Raw genomic sequence first — 19,994 nt, forward strand, 5'->3', positions numbered from 1 at the left:
TCAGATTAGATAAACATGCAAAAAGATGTTCATCATTATTCCCAGCAGATGGAAGAGGGGATTTTGTCATTGGATAAAAGTGGCCCATACAACATTTATGTCATTATTCACTGATAAGCTTCCTCTCTGGTGAGAAAGATTTGAAGTTGAGGTCATTCTGACAGCTTTTTTGAACCAGATCAACTGATTCAATGATTGTTTAAAGAATGAGCCATATGTCAATTTTTAGAGGATAACTGTTTAATGATTAGTCTGTTCCTCATGAAAAGCTGTTGGATAGATTCAGAAGAATATACTGCACAATATGGACCACTTTTATGATACTTGTGGTCTTTGGTGTCCTTATTGAAGCTTGAAAGCTTTAGTCTTGTCTGATGTCAGATGGTGACAGCTGTTAAGGCTTTTTAAGGTACAGCTCAATTTAACTGCATCTGCTTTTCTTTACTTGTTCAGACTTACCTAACAGAATGATGTTACACCTGCAGTGCCACAAACTGCACAAACACTCTGGCTTGTAAAGGTGATGAGAGTCAGTGCATCACTGCTACAGGTGATTCATAGACAATCGCTTATTGGAATCTAAAGTAATAATCGACTACGCAGCGATTCTTGTTTACCATTAAAACATTTCTGTTTAAAACTTTCTACCAAATCACTTTCCTCTTCTCTTTCCACTCAGCTGAACTTGTTGACGCTTTGAAAGAGACCCCCCCCCCCACCCCCCCCCCCACACACACACACACACAATGCTTAAAGAATTGAGAGTCTGTTTTCAAATAGAGAATTTGTTTAAAAAATATCAGATTAGATAAACATGCAAAAAGATATTCATCATTATTCCCAGCAGACGGAAGAGGGGATTTTGTCATTGGATAGTCGGAGATGCTTGCAGAGTTTTCCATCTTGTTCTGGTTGACTAACATGCAAATAAATAGTGAAATACAGTCCAAAAAAAAAAAAACCCTTCCTGATTGATTTGAATGGAAAAAACACAACAGCAAACAAACACAAAGGCAAAGCACAGTAAGCTTTTATTAACAGATTCAGGTATATAGATTCAGTGAGATCTGTTCACTGAAACTGTTGATACAATTCATAAAAGCAGTCAAAATGATCCAGTTCTCAATTCAAAATCACTAACTTACTAGGGAGGAAGAATCTCCCCACAACCCCAACGCCCAACAATTACAAAACTAACCATTAAAAAAAACAACAAAAAAAACAAAAAATAAAAAAAACCAAAAAAAAAAAATTCCTGAATGATTTGAATGAAAAACAACAACTACAAAAGCGATGCACAGTAAACTATTATTCATAGATTCACATGTATAAAAAATGAAATAGAAATAGAAGATGAAATAGTTGATGCAAGAAAGTAAAATCACTTTAAATCGGTAATCACAGGTCAGTGTTAGTTCACAATGTTAAATATATTTTCACCACATGCTCTCAAAATAATGAGCAGTCATTCTCAGTATCAATAGTTATAATGCATATGTTTTATTGTTCTTATGAGGTAATACATTTATAAATATTGACATCAAAATGTATAGACATCTTCATTTGTAAAAAAAACTTAAATAATTAACATGTACAGTAATCGCTTGATTTATTTTTATGTAAAAATTATACTGTATGATTTTATTTATTGCCATATGTACTTTGAAATAATTAAAAAATAAGTGGAAGATCCAGGTTTGACTGTCTTGTGAACAAATGTTCTGTATGTGTTTTATGACCTTATTTTAGTGACTTTAAATTTTAGTTTTTCACTAACCACGCATAAACATTGTTTTCTCAAAAACACAGTCATGTACATACATGCTATTTACATATTATTGTAGCCCAGTTTGTACTTAATACAGTGTTTTCAGACTTCAGTCATGTAAATGTTTATAAGCAACTGAAAAAAACTAAAAAGCAAGGGGATCTCTAAACTTCTCCAGGCCCCCAAAACCCCCTTAGACCCCAGAGGGTTAATGAATGATGAATGCATAATTTGCAAACCAGTTTTCATGGATATTTATTTTGTTGAAAGCAAAGTAATAGTCATTAGAATACATTATTTCCTTCGTTATATTTACATTGTTTATTGTATAATGTATAATTCAGTAGTTGCTTTAGGTTATGGGTTCCGCTTACATTAAAACCTGCATTGTGCATGATTTAATCATGCTTATATAATGTAAAGGAGTGTAGCTGAATACTCAAGCTTCATGCTGCATATAAAACAAACCACACCTCTGTTATCAGGTATATAATGATCTGGCACTGTCCATCTTCCATCTGACACCCTTCAGCTGGATCATGGCACTACAAATCATCTCTGTGGTTCTTTTCACTGTGTTTTTCTCTGAAGGTATGTCATGTAGGATTCATTTCAATTTGTCCATTGCTTTCATATCATTTAACTTGCTGATACAGTAATTGCACTTTTATTAGATGAATGATTCATGTGAGGCTTTTGCAGGCAGTTTTTGCAGCAAGCAGTTTTTTGCGGGCAGTTTTTTTGCAGCCCGCAAAGTTTGTCACTATTTTCATTTTGTTAAAAAATAAATAAATCACATTTAGAAGAAATGTTTTACAAGGATTTATTTGCACAGTATGAATGTCCTTCATTTATCTTTTCATTGGTTTCCAGCTCTGACACTGAAATGTTACAGCTGTAGCACACCAGTTCCACCTGAAACATGCACAGAAACTGCAAACTGTAATTCTCAGAGTACACAGTGCAGCTCCATCACATACAGTAAGAATAACATCACTATGAAATTTGTATAATTGGTAAGAAATATGTTACTGACTTGTTTTGCTTATGAATCTTCATTATTCTTAATGTTATTCTTTGCAGATGGCACTGTTGTTAAGAGTTGCAGTGCCTCGTGTGGTATTTTGAGTGTAAATGTTGAACAGTTCCTAATGACCTCCCGGTGTTGTAATTCAGATCTCTGCAACATTACTACAGGTACTACTAACATGTGAGAGTAAAGAAACATTGGACTGTGATGTTACTTACTCTACATAACACACTCTTACTCTAAGAAGCATTACATTACATTACAAAAAAAGATCAGTTTTATATTGAATTGACATCTATTCTATATGGATGTGTACATGAATTAAAGGGTTAGTTCACCCCGAAATTAAAAATTCAGACGTTGTTGACTGACTTCTTTTGAAGAATATACTGACTGATTGTTTTTGTGTTTTTCCTCCATTCAGTTAATTGAGGTTTCAAGCTTTAAAAAGGACACCAAGCACCATAAAAGTGGCCAATACAACTTCTATGTCTTTATTCACTGATAAGCTTCCTCTCTGGTGAGAATGATTTGAAGTTGAGGTCATTCTGACAGCTTTTTTGAACCAGATCAACTGATTCAATGATTGCTCAAAGAATGAGCCATATGTCAATTTTTAGAGGATAACTGTTTAATGATTAGTCTGTTCCTCACTAAAAGCTGTTGGATAGATTCAGAAGGATATACTGCACAATATGGACCACTTTTATGATACTTGTGGTCTTTGGTGTCCTTATTGAAGCTTGAAAGCTTTAGTCTTGTCTGATGTCAGATGGTGACAGCTGTTAAGGCTTTTTAAGGTACAGCTCAATTTAACTGCCTCTGCTTTTCTTTACTTGTTCAGACTTATCTAACGGAATGAAGTGTTACACCTGCAGTGCCACAAACTGCTTAAACACTCTGGCTTGTAAAGGTGATGAGAGTCAGTGCATCACTGCAACAGGTGATTCATAGACAATCGCTTATTAAAATCTAAAGTAATAATCTAATTTACCATTAAAACATTTCTGTTTAAAAATTTCTACCAAATCACTTTCCTCTTCTCTTTCCACTCAGCTGAACTTGTTGGCACCAACACCACTTTGAAAGGATGTGCAAGCAAATCTGTCTGTGATAACAGTGCACTATTACAACAACAGATGCCAAATATCAGGAATGTTTCATGTTGTGTTGGACACCTATGTAACAATGGCCAGAGTCTGACACAGGGAGCTCTGCTGCTGCTGGTAGCAATACTTCCCCTCCTTTTTTCTTTCTGAGAGCTATTTTAGGAGGTTTTGTTATGGTTCTATTAGTATGTGAAAGCTCTTTTTGTTGTTTTTAATATAAAGCAGTTTTGAAGCATTTTCTAATATAAAGTGTGCTTTTTCTAGTTTTTCTAATCATGAATCTAATCGTGTAAAATAAAAATGAAATGACCTTATTAGCAGTCTAATTAAACTTTTCTATGACCAAAATCCTTTGCTATGTTCTTGTTATGTGCTAAAAGATTAGAAAGCGAGAAGAATAACATTGATTAATAATTTCGTATTGACCAAAGTTGAATTAGAGCACACTTTCACAGTCACATAAGCCCGTACACTTTAGGTTATCTTACATATTTATATAGTAGTAGTAGTTATATATTTTATACAAATGGAATGCATTTTGTGGACAGAGCAAGTGATTATATTAAATTAGTTTTGTGATTGTTCATAAGATCGTGAAATGATAAACATAACTTTCAAGCGGTAATACATTGTTGATATCATAAAGAAGTTGAGTGTTGAAGCCCCTTCATAATATATAATATAATATAACTATTGAGAAGGAATTGGATATACCACTGATAGCACCATTTTTTTTTTCAAAAGGTTTACTATGAATATGTGTAAATGTGTTTTTCATTTGTCTAAAGTACTGTATATATTGAATACAAATTTAGATGCATTTAAATACCACCAAAAACATTCATCTACATTATACCATATGTTTCTCAAGCTGTTCTGTAATTCTGCAGATGCTTCTGAATTAAAATTGTCTGGTGGACAGTTTCTCTGGAGTGTAGTCAAACACTTTCCTGTGTCTAACCCTTGTCATACAGCTTTTTATTCTCTAGAAATGTGTTAACAATGTGACAAATTGTTCACACCAACAACTTCAACTTAAATTTAACTCTAGATTTAGGATTTATGACCAAGTTTGGTATTGTCAACAAAGCTTCTGTAGATTACAATAGTTTTAGTAAAGTTCAAAATTAAAGTTTGCTCTGAAAAACCTCACTCACCATGAAAGAAATATGTCATTTTGTTTTTAATAAATTACTGTTTGCAATGAAAACTTTGTGTATCTGTGTATCTTTTGAGAAATCTTCTCACAACCACTATGACTGACACATTACACAATGTGCGCTCTGTTAAACTTTTGAGAAATCTTCTCACAACCACTATGACTGACACATTACACAATGTGCGCTCTGTTAAATCTATTCATCAAATGCATATTGAATCCTACTATGGCAAAGTCTTGGCTCATGAATATTAATCAGTTTACGACGTCTGCATGGAGTAAGTAATATTTACGAGCAGTGGTGTCACCATAGTAGTGATTATTCCCGTAAGCGGGTGGGCGGGGCCTGTCAACTTCACTCAGTGCTTCAAACAAAACGAGCAGTCGCCTAAGACCTCTCTTTAATCACATGTTTCTAAAGTTTCGTATTATCTGGTTTTATGCATAAACTAAACTGAATCTATTTTGTTAATATATAACGAAAGTTCTTTCCCTCTTTCATTGTTTTTTTTTTCACTACTACATGTCTGCATATTCAGAATTGGAAATGCAGTTATTGATCTATCCTGAGACTTGCACTTCACCGGTTTACCGTCACTAACAGGTGAGTGCGTTCTTATTACCTATTTGTCCTAAAATATGAAATTAGATATGTACAAGATTACATTTTTTTCTTGGAAAACATAATTGTGCATATTCGATCATTTATTGTAATTTTTTCAAAATAATTAAGCTAATAAATGTAATAAGCAGGATTCATAAATGGCAGCAGCTCTGTTAATTCCATAGATACGGTTGTTAAAAGTCCATGTCTCATGTCAGACAAAAGCTGAATCCTCTTTTCAAAGACTAAACAACCTCATTTGAAAATGAACCATTCCCTTAAAATAATATCCATGGTACAAATAAATCATCCACTGGGGCTCCCATCACTTAGAATAAGCAGCCTGTATTTAAGATATTGTACAAGCTTTGGGAAACTGTGATATTTATGTTTTGTCAATGCAAACACAAAGAAAGTTACTGAATATTTTAAAACAATATAACATAGCAAAGTAATTGCCTAGTCAGGTAAACTGTTTTAAAGAAATAATTACTACTTTCCACTGTTTCCCTAAAGATGAACAAATTCTTATACATGTAGTCTGCAGAATGCATTCAATGCAGAGGTTCAAATGCTGTGGCATGATTTTGAAAAGTAATTAGCTCATTTGTTAGTTAAAAAAAAAGCTCTTGAATGAAAAGCACAACAGTCAATTTGCAACTTTTGCACAGAAAATCACGTCTTAGTTGTGACAAGAATGACAATTTGAGAGGCCCTCAGTGTAGAACATGATGATGAGCTCTGTTAATAATTATCTCAGATGAGAACCAAGAAACATTACACTGAACATTGGTTGGAAGCCAACCATTCTTTCCGAAAGGCCTTTTTTTTTGTCTTCATATTTTGCTTAAAACACTTGAAAATAGCTCTCCCGGAGTTGTGCAAAACATCTATTTTTACCTTTTAATGACTTTCTCTCTTTCTGAGACATGACTTAAAGCTGGAGGCACAGACAGACATGAGTAAGCAAAACCTCTTTCAGTGTTTACAGAAATGTGTATGACAAATCAAAGCAATTTTCATCCTAAATTACATTAAAACATTCTTTATTTAATCATTGCTTCACATCATTTTGAATTTGAAACCTGTATTTTATCATAGTATGGCCACTTGTCAATATCCTCCAATAAGTTGGGCCAGACTACAGCAATTCTGTTTATTCATTAACCATTTTTTAAGGAAGCTTCTTTTGTGATTGTTCTGCTCTCAGGCCTTCCTGTTCTCAGGATGTCTTCATTGATAGATGCCAGCTGGAGGTAACCGCAACACACTACAGCCATTTTTTCACCCTGGAGTGGACATGGTCCAATGGGCCACTCGTCTGGTGACATGTGTCTGGATACAGGCTCTTATGTCTTCTGCATTAGACACTTGTTCCCCAACAGCTCCCATCGCCGTGGACTTCTCAGTGCCGTACCCCATGCCTTACTTTCAGACCCGCAACTCCATCCAGAACATAGTTACCAACTCCCTTTTCCAAGAGGTCTATGTGGCCTCTCAGAATGTTATTGAGGCGGTGAACATCACTCTAGGTAAACTTTGGGAACTCCGTACGGGACCCGTTGGCAGTCCGGAGTGTGAGATATGCGATTTGTGTGAGATCGCAAGAGATCCCTACCACGAGGACACAGACAATGAGGTGTTGCTCCTAGACACGTTCTTGATGTACTTGTACTCGTGTGGAAGCTCCCAGTATGGAGTTTGCTATTTCCATCAACTCCATGAAAATGGAAAGCCTCCTGGGCCTTCAAAGTGTTTATTCCGGAAGAAGTTTAACTCTCCACAGTTCTGCCCGGATTGCATCGCTAGTCCTTTGGGAACTAAAGTCTCCATGGTGGAAGAGGGCCAAACGGTGTACTTCTTTGTCGCAGCAACAGTGAACAACAGCGTGACACAAAAATATGGTCGCATGTCCATTTCCGTACGCCGACCGGTTGCGACTGAGGACGGTTTTTACACCGATGTCAGAGGGTTGACAGTGTTGCCTGCTCTACGTCAGACGTACAGTATTGAGTACATCTACAGCTTCTACACCCAGGACTTTGTCTACTTCTTGTCTGTCCAACGAGAGAAAACGGACTTGGACTCGTCGCCCTTTCAGACAAGACTAGGCCGTCTGCCACGCCACGAGTGGGAAATGAGACGCTACCGTGAAATTGTTTTAGAATGCCGCTTTGAACCCAAAAGGCGAAGGAGAAGCAATGGCAGTGAACCCTTCAAAGATGTGGTCTACAACGTGGTTCAAGCGGCCCACTTTGGCAAGGCCGGACGGGAGCTCGCCGATGAGCTTGGTGCTGAAGAAGAGGATGATATCTTATATGGCGTATTTGCTGTAACCGATGACTCGGGCGTACCTGAACACGATTCAGCACTTTGTGCATTTCCGATGGATACAGTAAACACGGCAATAGACGATGGAGTGGAGGACTGTTGCAAGTCGGGACCAGAGCAGCTTTCCAGAGGCCTTTGCCATTTTCAGCCCTGTGAGAGCTGCCCACACGAGGTTAGTGCATTTCCAGTTTATTTACCCCTTTGTTTTTTGTTTGCAACAATCTATTGTGTGGGTTTGAACTATTTGCAGACAAATTAGGTTAAAAACAACTGAAGGGTTAACGAAAGCCTCTGTGACATACTGTTGAGTAATACAGAAAAATATCCTTGACTTGTTCCAAAAGAAAATTGCAATTAAACACCACAAATAAACATTAGAATATGTAAATGCCACACAGTTTTGATGTCTAACTTTTTCTTGCTTTCCATATATTGGCCTTATTGTTTTCCTCTTCTGTCTGGTCCCTGCACTATTGTTTTACTTTGAGACTTACCAAGCTGTCTAGTGGGCGCTTTTTTGTTCTTTTGTTGTAAAATGGTTTGAATGACCACAGTGTGGGTCATAAGCCTTGTGTTTTGTTTCTTGTCCCTGTGTTTATTATTACTTCAACTCCTATAGAGAGTAACAGTGGCACTAAAGGCACTACACTCATAAATCATAAACTGTATGGTCTGATTAAAGAAACCTTTTTAAAATACCTTCTGTATCCATTAGCACTGAGGCACCGAGACTGAAACAGTTCCATGAAATACCAAAACATTTTGTCTTTATGCAGGAATTAAGAGCAACTATTGTAGTCCAGTAGAATCATTGGGAATAACACTGTTGCAAAACAGTTTAACCATTATGACACTAGGAAAGTTTAACCATTATGACCCAAGAAAGAGGTTATGTTGAGTTCTAAGTTCTTGTAACCCTTAAAAGGCCTTAAAAATATACAAATTGCTTAATAAAAGTCTGTGTATATGAGGTTGCTATTGCTTTATACTCACTGTTAAAAGTATTTTCTTTAGGCTGTGCTTGTTCTGATTCTGATTACCTGAGACATTTCTCATGACTTGGAAATTATTTAAAACTTGACTCAGACTTGCAAAACAGTGATCCATGCCTGACCTCTTGGCATACCAACATTAAACCCCAAAATTTTAAGATTTTGGTGTTTCCATCATTTTGAGTTTTAGAATGGATTTCAAAATAAGTAGCCTTTACTGTTGTTCTATGTGTGATTTATTTTTTTATTTTTTTGAAACAGCTTTTACTGCACAATCTCTGTTATGAATTTCATATTCAAGCCTGCAATAGCTCTGCGAGACTATCTAACATCTGTTAAATCATTTAAATCTAATGTTCCCCTGCTCTATACTACAGCAGGATTCTTAGAAAACAATCTCAGACACTCACAGGATGAGTTTTCTTTCATTACAGTAAGCATTAGAAGATGGATTTTGAGTTTTGTGAATATCCAGAAGGTATTTGAACATTAAAAAAGTTAATGGAAAAATGATTTTCTGAAGGAAAAGCGGACTAGAGAAACATTTTCTGGCATGCAGCAGCTGGAACACTTTTTGGCTCCACCGAAGGTGTCAAAGAAACTTTGACGCAGAAACAGAATTCTGAGTCTATGCTTTTAGTATGTGTCAGTATTAAGTATGCTAAATCTTTTCTCAAAATGAACTCTTTTTCCGAGTCATCTGCAATTATTTTCAACCAGCATGTGTCAAGGCGAGTATGAAGTTAGTTCCCCACATGTTCCACTTGGTTTGATATTTTGCTATCTAATGAAGTGACACGGATTCATTCTTACATGTCTAAATTCTTTTAACGGTCACTGCATATTTATAAAATACGCATTCTAATTAATTTCTAATTAAATAACTAATTTCTTATCTATCATTTTCTGTTTGCCTATGCTAGTGAGTCAGAAGCTGCGTAAATGTAGTTAAATGTCTTAAAATCTGTGAAGTTTGCACTGGAGGAGATCATAATTTTAGTGTTTGAATGAGCATTATCTACTTTTACAGTCTAAACTTCCCTGTAATGTGTGGGCGATTTCTGGGAAATCTCAGGGTATGATTGCTGCCATAAAATGTTTACAGATGTTATGTGTCTAAGGGTGTGTGTTTGTGCAGTCAAAAGAATAGGGTTTTCCACTGAGGTCAATGTTTATGGGAAATGAGTGGAAAAAGTAAAAAAATGACTGTGTAATTTTTGGGATTCCAAAGAGAGACACTCACCAGATCACTCATTCTGAATGCACTTGTTAAAAAGTATAATTTATTATACTTAACAAATTATATATTATGTGTTATTAATATTATAAATTATATAGAGTGTTTCCACACTGGAAATGCATTTGTGAGAATTATCGTGACTGTCTTTGTTTTCCAAAAACCTCTATTTTCAGGCTAAGTCAGTTCTGAGTAGCTAGCACACCTTTTATGGAAAGTTTACAGCCACTTCACAGTCTAGGGCCATGATTTGGTTAGTCAAGGATTGTGTTGTTGTCTTTTGTCTGATGTCGTACTGTACATCAGAGCGTCTATCAAAAAAAAAAAAAAAAAAGAAGATATCTTTAATAAAGCAGTGCAACTCTGATTATTTTATTGTGTATGTGTGATCAGAGCATGGAGCACAATATGACCTGCAGAGATCAGCCCACCCTGGTGTCTAAGCCATACTACAGAGTCGACCTCTTCAACAGACAGATGAAAGGCGTTCTGCTCACCTCACTGCTGGTCACCAGCATTGAGAACAAGACAGTGGCTCATATAGGCACATCAGATGGGAGATTACTGCAGGTATGGGTCATAAAGAGGACAGCTATGCCAGTTTCATTAATTATAATATTAACCTCTTTTCTTTTTTATGCCACAGCTTGTCCTGAGAAGATCTAGCCCCGTCATTTTTGCTAATTACTCCCTTGTAGAGAACCAGAAGGTGTCGTCTACCGCAGCAGTTCTCTCGCCGGACCATCTACTGTTTGTGGTTGGAGATAAGGTTTGTATCATAAAAAAATTAAAGGAATGAATCTGATGTTTTACCAACCATGATTTCACATACATTTTTTTAAGTAGTATGTTGTATTAAGTATGCTAGTATTCCAAATGGACGTGGCTAAGATTGCAGAAGACTATTCCTTTTTTTGGGCTAATGATGACTAAAATCAAAACTGGCAGATGATTCAGGTGCCTCAGAGGGGTCCGGGTTGTCGGCACTTCCTCACATGCGCCATGTGCCTGATCGCACCAGAGTTCATGGGATGTGGCTGGTGCTCAGGTCTGTGCACCTGGGCTTCTGAGTGCAGGACACACTGGAGAAATGAGTCATGTCCACCCGGCATCACAGAGGTGAGACATTAAACACACACCAAACGAGCTGTTGTGTAATTTAGCTGAGATTATTATTTATTAACAAGGTTTATCCATCAGTGACTCATTTGAAATGTAGTGTACAGTTAAAAACAAGAAACTAGATGTAAAACTAGATTATAAATACATTTCTAACCCTTTAAAAAACATTTCAGATGTTTAATATTCTGGACAGTATTTGACATATTTGATAAATATTTATATCAATTTATTTATATATATCATTCGATATATTAGGTGAGTATTTGTATTGATTTGTATTGAAGTAGGCTACTTATATGTAAAATTTATATTTACCGACAGTGTGAGAAAGCATACAGCAAACCTATATGGAAATGTTCTGTGTAGTTTTTCCCCAAAACAGCACCCCCTGATGGTCAGAGTGAGATGACTCTGTGTGGATGGGAGTTTCAGTCGCCTTTGCGACCCACTATCACGACCAGAACCCATGAGGTGAAGCTGGGTGAAACCGCCTGCGTGGTCCAGCCTCACAAAAGCAACAGCACACAGTAAGTCTTACTGATTTCATGCAGGGTAATTACAGATAACTAAAACCAAATCTGAAACTAAAAATATTAATAATAACTTGAAATAAATTACTAAATGGCAAAGCAACAGTTCTCATTTTAATTGAGTTTAATTTGATGTAGTAAAATGTACTTCAGCAAGGATGCATTAAACTGATCAAAAGTGACAGTAAGACTTATAAGTAAGAATGTAACTGGACATTTTGTCTGCTCAGCTTGTTGTGTAAGATCCGTTCTGGGGCAACAGAGCCACTTTTTAAAACAGTGAACGTCACAGCTAAAGTGCACGAGGGCCGAGTGGAGGGCCGATATTCCATTGAAGGAAGTGCCGAGATGCCCGGATTCACCTTTGTGGTAATTAGTTAATTCGTTGCACATACAAAACATGCATTTTCCTCCTCCTAAAACCTGATTTTTAAACAATCGTCATTAGCAAGCTTGTTAACAGTAGATAAACAAATTTTTTACACAGTCCCAAACATCACTGAAGTCCAGCCTGACTATGGACCTGTGAATGGAGGAACACTCATCACCATCACAGGCCCGTATCTGGACTCTGGGAAGAACAGGAAAGTTACACTTGATGGAGAAACATGTCCAATCCAAAGGTGTGTGTGTATTCAATATAACAGGGCTCTTCAAATGGAAATGAAGAGGGTCTGCTAATTGTATTAAAAAAAGTAATGTGATTATATTAAAATGACATACACTACTGTTCAAAAGTGACCCCTTTAAAGTTAAACGTTTTAATTTTCCAGCTCTGTTTATTAGGGGTGCACAATAAATATCGACCGATAATTAATGCGCATCTCATCAGTAAAGCCGGTTCTCTAATCAACGGTAAATTCCATCAGGTGCATGATTTCACATAGAGCAGCTGTTACTACACAGAGCCGTTGTTAACTGACAAGCTGCGCAAATCCACGTTCATTATCAGCTGTTTAATATTATATATGTAGTGTTCATGGTCTAAAGTAATGTTGTTCCACCTACAGTGTATCTGTGGTAAAAGGAAACCTGTCCTCCATCATATGTCTGTCTCAGCCTGTGACAGAGGTGAAAGACGTGGTGCTACGTGTCTACGTAGATAAGTCCCGTGTGGTGACCACTAAAGTGTTCCGGTACAAGAAGACACCTGAGATTCTTGCTGTGCTGCCCGATTGCAGCTTTGACAGGTAGATGCAGAAAGTCATACATTTTTTACTTCTTGCCAGTTAAGACAACAACCTTTCAGAGAAGTTATGGAACGTCTAACATTTTATTTTGCTAAATTACAGTGGGTCAAGAATCATCATTGAAGGCCGAAATCTGGACTCTGTCTACAGAACTGTCATCTACTTTAAACCCAAAGAAAGCCACCTGAAACCTGTTTCCACTGTATGAACTATATTTCACTCCTATTGATCTATTGCCTTGTTTCTTTAAAGTGGTCATACCATGAGGAATCAAATATTGCTTAATATTTTAAAACAAAAGTTAATTGTAACATACTGTAAGTTGGTAATGAGAAGGTAGCAGGATAGATAATATTATTTCTACTCACTAGTAGAACTAGTCAAACATTTTGCAGTTTCTGGCTGTGTAGCACCCACAGCTCTGCAGATCCTTCATTATCCAAACATAAGAAAAGAGACATTTCAGTCTGATCTCAGTTTGTGCGGCAAGTTTTCAAAGCACTGTACCTCATTTCACATGCAAAACGTTTATTTTTTTTAAGATTAAATATTTAGTGTTGAGCGATTTGATCTACTCTTTTTAATGACCACAACTTCACAACATTTAAGACTTTCATAATGTTGTCTCAGTCTTCCATCGAGAGCTGTGAATATGAATTAAAGATTAAAGTGCGTTAAATCTATACATTAGCAGCACAGCCTTAGTGTTTGTGGATTGCACAATCAAAGCAAACAGATATAGATTTGTGAGTCAGCGCTAATAGCCTTGTGGGCAGTGCACAGACATATAGGCTTGCAGACCTTTCCCGATCCCCCTCCCACCTTTTCTTCTTTCACATTTGCTTTATACTGTTGTTCCCTGAAGGAGTGCAGAGGTAAAGCCAAACCCACCCGTATGGAGTGCATCACTCCGGTCTTCCATCGAGACGAGACAGAAGAGGGCGAGCTCTCATTTGACATGGATGGAGTGCTCGGCCTGTGGAAACAAGACTTCTCCTACCACCCCTATGGCAGACCCATCCCTTTTGAGACTGATGGTCACATACTGAGACTCTACCCTGGGTTTGATGAAGTGTCCTTGCATGTATGTAGATACTTCCATGATTACTATCCCATTATTGCATTACTGCACTTTTGCCACTTTTTTAATTATCTTTCTTGGATCTGGGATTCAAATTCTTTTTTCCTCATGACGCAGCACCAAAAGTTGAACCTCGTGAGTTCCTGCATGTCAATCATGATGACAGTTGGAGATGTTGACTGTGGGGCTAAAGTTTTAGATAATGAGATCACATGCAGGATCCCTAATAATCTCACCATTCCCAGTGAGGGTTTACCTGTGAAGGTGAGTGTTTGAAAGTATGTGTTGATCTATAAATGCAGTAAATGACCTTGTCTTTAGCCAAAGAAATTGCCGTTAGTTGCATAAAACAACCTTATTCTGACATCAGTATTTTCCTGTACCAGGTAACAGTTAATGGGTACACACACAATGTTGGCACCGTAATCTTGGTCAGTAACCACTATATGGTGGGTGTTGTGCTTGGCATACTGGCAGCTCTGGTCACGGGTGCAGTTATGGCCTTTATTGTACTGAAACACCTGAGAAAACAGAAAAAAGGTGAGCATAAGTTATGCCACGTCTCACTAATGCAAATCTTTTGCAGTAATTCCTAAATCTAATATCTTAACAAGCACAGCTGTTATGAAAAAAAAAGACAATCAGTTTTATCACACGTTTCTTACCCACAGCTTCGCTGGCAGAAAATCGTCTTTCTTACTTTTCTCATAGTCGTTCACGTAATAATAGTGTGGATTTATGTCCCTTAGGAGACTACAGACGTGGTGAGACAACATCTTCACATCAGTAACAAATTTTAATTTGTGAATCTTTGAAGTTGAAGTCTACAGATACTTTAGAAACACTTCCATTATGTTCTTTGGTGTTTACAGAACTGCCCCTCACAACCATCACTGCACCTACTGGGGCCGTGGCGTTCCCCGGCCTGGCCTACACAGGTACCCTGGACACAACCCTGACCCCTCTCATGCCCCCAGAGAAGATCTCCATCAGCAGTTTCCGCCCGGAGCTGCTGGAGGAGGTCAAGGATGTGCTGATCCCAGCCTCCATGCTCAAAGTTCACCACCACCAGATCATAGGAAAAGGTGTGTTTAAAAATAAAATATGCTGTGTGCTGCAAATAAGTTCAGTACACTACCATACAAAAGTTTAGATGTCTTTAAGATTTTTAAAGTCTCATCTCACCAATGCTCTATTTATTTGATTAAAAATACAGTAAAAACAGTTATGTTGTACAAATATTTTTACAATTACAGTTTTTCTATTTGAATATATTTTAAAATATAATTTATTCCTGTGATTCAAAGCTTAATTTTTAGCATCATTACTCCAGTCTTCAGTGTCACATGATCCTTCAGAAATCAATCTAATATGCTGATTTGGTGCTCAAGAAACATTTCTTATTATTATCAATGTTAAAAATGCTACTTAATATTTTTTTGTGTTAACCATGACACTTTTTTCTTCAGAAATCTCTGAAAGTAAGTTCAAAATAACAGCATTTTTTTTTAAATAAAAATCTTTTATAACCTTATAAATTTCTTTTTATAAAAGTCTTTGCAGTATACTTTCTTTTAAAAAGTCTTACTAACCACAGATTCTAGGTTTTAGAACACGATATTGCTTCATTTCTCAAAAAAAGCAATAACAAGAAAAGAGAGCAAGGTCATATTTTGAACAAAGTTTATTGCCACTATTAATAAATACAATTTTTTTTTTTTGTAGGACATTTTGGGACAGTTTACCATGGTTACCTCACTGACCACAACAACAGAGAAATCCATTGTGCTGTGAAATCTCTTAACAGTAAGAAACTCCTCAATGTAAAGAGCTCATAAAGACACTCATGAAGAAATGAACTATACTCTCAGGGAAAAACCTGCCTGATAAAAAAAACATCAGTTTCTCAAAATGAGCTGTCTTTAAATTTGGGTGGCTTTTAGCTATAGAGGAAGTAGTGTTCTGGTTGCTTGATTGTGGTTTTAGCAACAATAGGTCATGGGTTCAATTCCCAGGGAATGCATAAATTAAATGTGTACTGTACCTTGAATGCAATATAAGTTCCTTTGGATAAAGTGTCTGCCAAAAGCATAAATGTAGCAGTCAAACATTTTAAGGTTTTTTTTTTTTTTTTTTTGAAGACTGATCTCTAAATGTACATTTAGAGATCATTATTTTATGGCTTAATTTAAATGTGTACTTGCAACTGTATTTTCTCACATTCTCTCTGGTAGGAATAACTGATGTGGATGAGGTGGAGCAGTTTCTGAAAGAGGGCATTCTGATGAAGGGATTTCATCACAGTAATGTTCTCTCTCTGCTGGGTATCCTGCTTCCTGAAGAGGGACTTCCCTTGGTGGTCTTACCTTACATGAAACACGGAGACTTGCGTCACTTCATTCGCTGTGAGAAGAGGGTCAGTTGCTAGAACGTAAACTCTTAACACATCAGATATGTTACATATTTTCCCTTTTACCTTTGCCTTGCACAATAGGTTTGTATTTGTTGATGGATTTCACAACATGACCTCCCGCACAGCTCAGCATCAACCTCATGACCTTTGCAGATGCTCCAGTAGTGATGTTTCCAAAAATCACACAAACTCAACATGTGCCTGTTACATATAAATCTTATGTAGATTTGTTGTCTTACCCTAGAATCCAACAGTTAAGGATTTGATTGGCTTCGGGCTCCAAGTTGCTAAAGGAATGGAATATCTGGCACAAAAGAAATTTGTACACCGGGATCTGGCAGCACGCAATTGCATGTGAGTTTTGCATGAACAAAGATTTTGCATTAAGGCCCTGAAATACTTCAAGTGGACTGGAGTGACATAATTTCATACAAAATAAGAGCAAATGAAGTTTGTTTGGAGTTAGTTTCAGGAGTTTCAAACAGCTTGCCAAAGCAAACTTTCTGGAAAAGTTCAGCTGGTAAACTCCTTCGAACTACCATTGGTCCATGACACTTACATTCCTGAAGCCGGCCTTCTTTGACGTGGAAATCCACTGTTTTTTTATTCTGTATTATCCATCAAGGTCAGATGCGAGTAAAATGTGAATACGCTGGAGACCTGCTTAATAGTAGAAATCAAAGTTTCTAATCGAAAGCTACACTGACACTGTTTTTCATGTTTAATACTATAAAGCTGCTTAATTTAAAGCAATCTGTTGTAAAAAAAAAAGTGCTATAAATAAATGACACCAGAGCTCACTCAAACATACCCAAATCCCTAACATCAGATCCCATCTTAACTGCTGGTTTCTGTCATTTTATATATTCATCTCAAGATGTTAGCTAATGGTATGATGCTGCTGCTTTATGACTGACTGAACCAATGCACACTGAAGCGCAACAGACAACTGTGAATTTGGTACTGACTGAACCAATGTTCTCTCAGGCTTGATGAATCCTACACTGTAAAGGTGGCAGACTTTGGAATGGCCAGAGATGTGCTGGAGAAGGAGTACTACAGCGTCCAGGACCACAGGAAAGCCAAATTACCCGTTAAATGGATGGCCATTGAGAGCCTGCAGACGCAGAAGTTCACGACCAAGTCAGATGTGGTGAGAAACATGGTTACTTTAACCACTGGATTACATTAAGGTGTCGTCATATGTTCTTCTTAACATTGTTATTCTTTCTTTAACTGCAGTGGTCTTTTGGGGTTCTAATGTGGGAGATGCTCACACGAGGAGCAAGTCCGTACCCTGAAGTTGACCCATATGATGTCACACATTACCTCCTGAAGGGCCGACGGCTGCCTCAGCCACAATATTGTCCAGATCCGTTGTAAGATTTTCCATTTTACTGCAATATTTATATTCCTATTACTCTTCTCAGTAAATCAAAATGTGGAGCAAAAGTAGAAAGTTTGGTTGGTTTACTGAAGCCAGTTCTGTTCTCTAGTAGGTTTCTCTTTCATTTGTTTTTGGAAATTGTTCCACAACGCAATGGTTTTAAGTAGCTGTCAGTCAGTTTAGTGTTTTTCCACCATTTGAGGTTCAGAGGGTTTAAAGCTTACTCAGTATTCAGAGCAGTGGAAAAGGTCAACCGAAAAGGTTAATCAGTCACTTCCAGACAGAGGGAAATATTTAAAAAACAACATAGTGTTCAGTGTTCCCCAAGTGACACTGAACACTATGTTGTTTTTTAAATATTTCACTCTGACCAGAATACAACAATTAACACTGCAAAACTTTGTAAACCTTGAGAAACTTCTAGCAATCACTAACCAAACCTTTAGCTTTTAGCCAGAGTTGTTGCTATGAAAAATATACATGCCATGGTATCGTGATATCACAGTTTCTTGTTGTTGTTGTTTTGAACACATATCATGATACCTCCACATCACTTCTTTGTAAAGATTTGGAAACAGTAGAATACAGTAAAAGACAGTGTAAAAGAGATGACTGACCATCACCTCTGTATCTGCATAATCCCTATTTTGATAAAATGAAGTTCATATGTCTGGCTGATGCCTGATTTGACTTTTCCCAACTGAGAGATGACTGACCATCACCTCTGTATCTGCAGATTCACCATTATGTTACAGTGTTGGGACCCCGACCCTGAGAGGAGACCAACCTTCTCCACACTAGTGTCCGCTGTGATGAGTATTCTGTCTAGCCTGGAGGGAGAGCACTACATCAGTCTGAAGGTCACATACGTCAATCTGGACCAGCCCCGCCCTTACCCTGCCCTAACAGACTCTGCCGATGAATATGATTCATCAGATGCCGATGATGCAGGCTCAGTCTCTAGCTGATTGGTCAACTGGTTCGATACTTGCGTTTTAGGCCTTGCTGACACAACAGTGTCTAGGTTTGAAATAGCATGCTAGAACGCTATTTTAACAGAACTATTTTAAAGGAACCATTCACCCAAAGATGAAAATTTGCTGAAATCCATCCAAGGTGTAGATGAGTTTATTTTATCAGATGTTTTAGATGAGACAAAACAGATGATAAAAACATCACAATAATCACAAACACTTTAATGGTGGATTTGTTTATTACAAACACGCAGCTTTTCACTTCACAAGACATTAATTGATGGATTGTAGTCATGTGGATTACTTGTGGATTATTGTGATGTTTTTATCAGCTGATTGGACTCTCATTCTGACGGCACCCATTCACTGCAGAGGATCCATTGGTGAGCAAGTGAAGTAATGCTTAATTTCTCCAAATCTTTTCTGATGAAGAAACAAACATCTTGGATAGCTTAAGGGTAAGTCAATTTTCAACTAGTATTCCGTTCCAAAGTCCATGCCCATTATGCGCCAGAATGGCACATAAATATTGGAAATCTTCAGAGTTATGTTCATATGTAGTTTATATGACATGTTATATATTGCATATAACAGACACAACACTTGCCATTGCGTCAATACTGTCTAACACCTCATGGCTATACTTTTAGTTATTATACTTCTAGCCTTGTACTGTATGTGCAGTATTTTCCAACACAAAGCATTAAACTCTATTGTTAATGAAATGTTCACTTTTGTGGGATACGTGTGCATAATTTTGAGATCAAGTCAACAGTGAGAGCACTGAAAGTGTTAACACACATTTAGGTTTCACACTCAAGCACTGCCCTCATTAGAATATCTTATTTTAGTTGTAGAGGATGTATATTTTATTTATGAAACAATTACTTTTTTATGTGACTGTTTTTCTGTATTTTCTTATTACAATCAAATACAGAAAATCCTGGTCTGCACCACATTATTTTGAAGACATCTGTAATTAGTGTGCCTTTACTTGGTATTTGTTTTGTGATTGTATCAGAGCTTGTACAGAAAAGGGATTCAGTGCACAATGTTTGGGCTGCGTC

General features: G+C 37.0%; 2 protein-coding genes across 2 annotated transcripts; both read left to right on the forward strand.

Moving 5' to 3' along the window:
- The first annotated feature begins 1,924 nt into the window (after positions 1-1,924).
- LOC109097003 (sperm acrosome membrane-associated protein 4-like) lies at positions 1,925-5,117 on the forward strand. The gene is made up of 5 exons (XM_019110696.2): positions 1,925-2,359; positions 2,642-2,749; positions 2,852-2,965; positions 3,643-3,741; positions 3,855-5,117. Exons 1-5 carry the CDS (start codon positions 2,308-2,310, stop codon positions 4,055-4,057), a joined length of 576 nt encoding a protein of 191 aa, XP_018966241.1. The 5' UTR covers positions 1,925-2,307; the 3' UTR covers positions 4,058-5,117.
- Positions 5,118-5,419: 302 nt separating this feature from the next.
- Positions 5,420-19,125, forward strand: LOC109097004 (macrophage-stimulating protein receptor-like). The gene is made up of 21 exons (XM_042766664.1): positions 5,420-5,670; positions 6,881-8,173; positions 10,624-10,800; positions 10,877-10,999; positions 11,179-11,349; positions 11,719-11,879; positions 12,113-12,258; positions 12,370-12,505; positions 12,893-13,072; positions 13,175-13,274; positions 13,938-14,156; positions 14,271-14,417; positions 14,540-14,693; positions 14,825-14,917; positions 15,026-15,238; positions 15,879-15,959; positions 16,388-16,569; positions 16,811-16,920; positions 17,554-17,719; positions 17,809-17,945; positions 18,690-19,125. Exons 2-21 carry the CDS (start codon positions 6,914-6,916, stop codon positions 18,919-18,921), a joined length of 4,188 nt encoding a protein of 1,395 aa, XP_042622598.1. The 5' UTR covers positions 5,420-5,670; positions 6,881-6,913; the 3' UTR covers positions 18,922-19,125.
- The last annotated feature ends 869 nt before the right edge of the window (positions 19,126-19,994 follow it).

Source organism: Cyprinus carpio, chromosome A11 (genome assembly GCF_018340385.1).
Source record: "Cyprinus carpio isolate SPL01 chromosome A11, ASM1834038v1, whole genome shotgun sequence".
Lineage (NCBI taxonomy): Eukaryota > Metazoa > Chordata > Actinopteri > Cypriniformes > Cyprinidae > Cyprinus > Cyprinus carpio.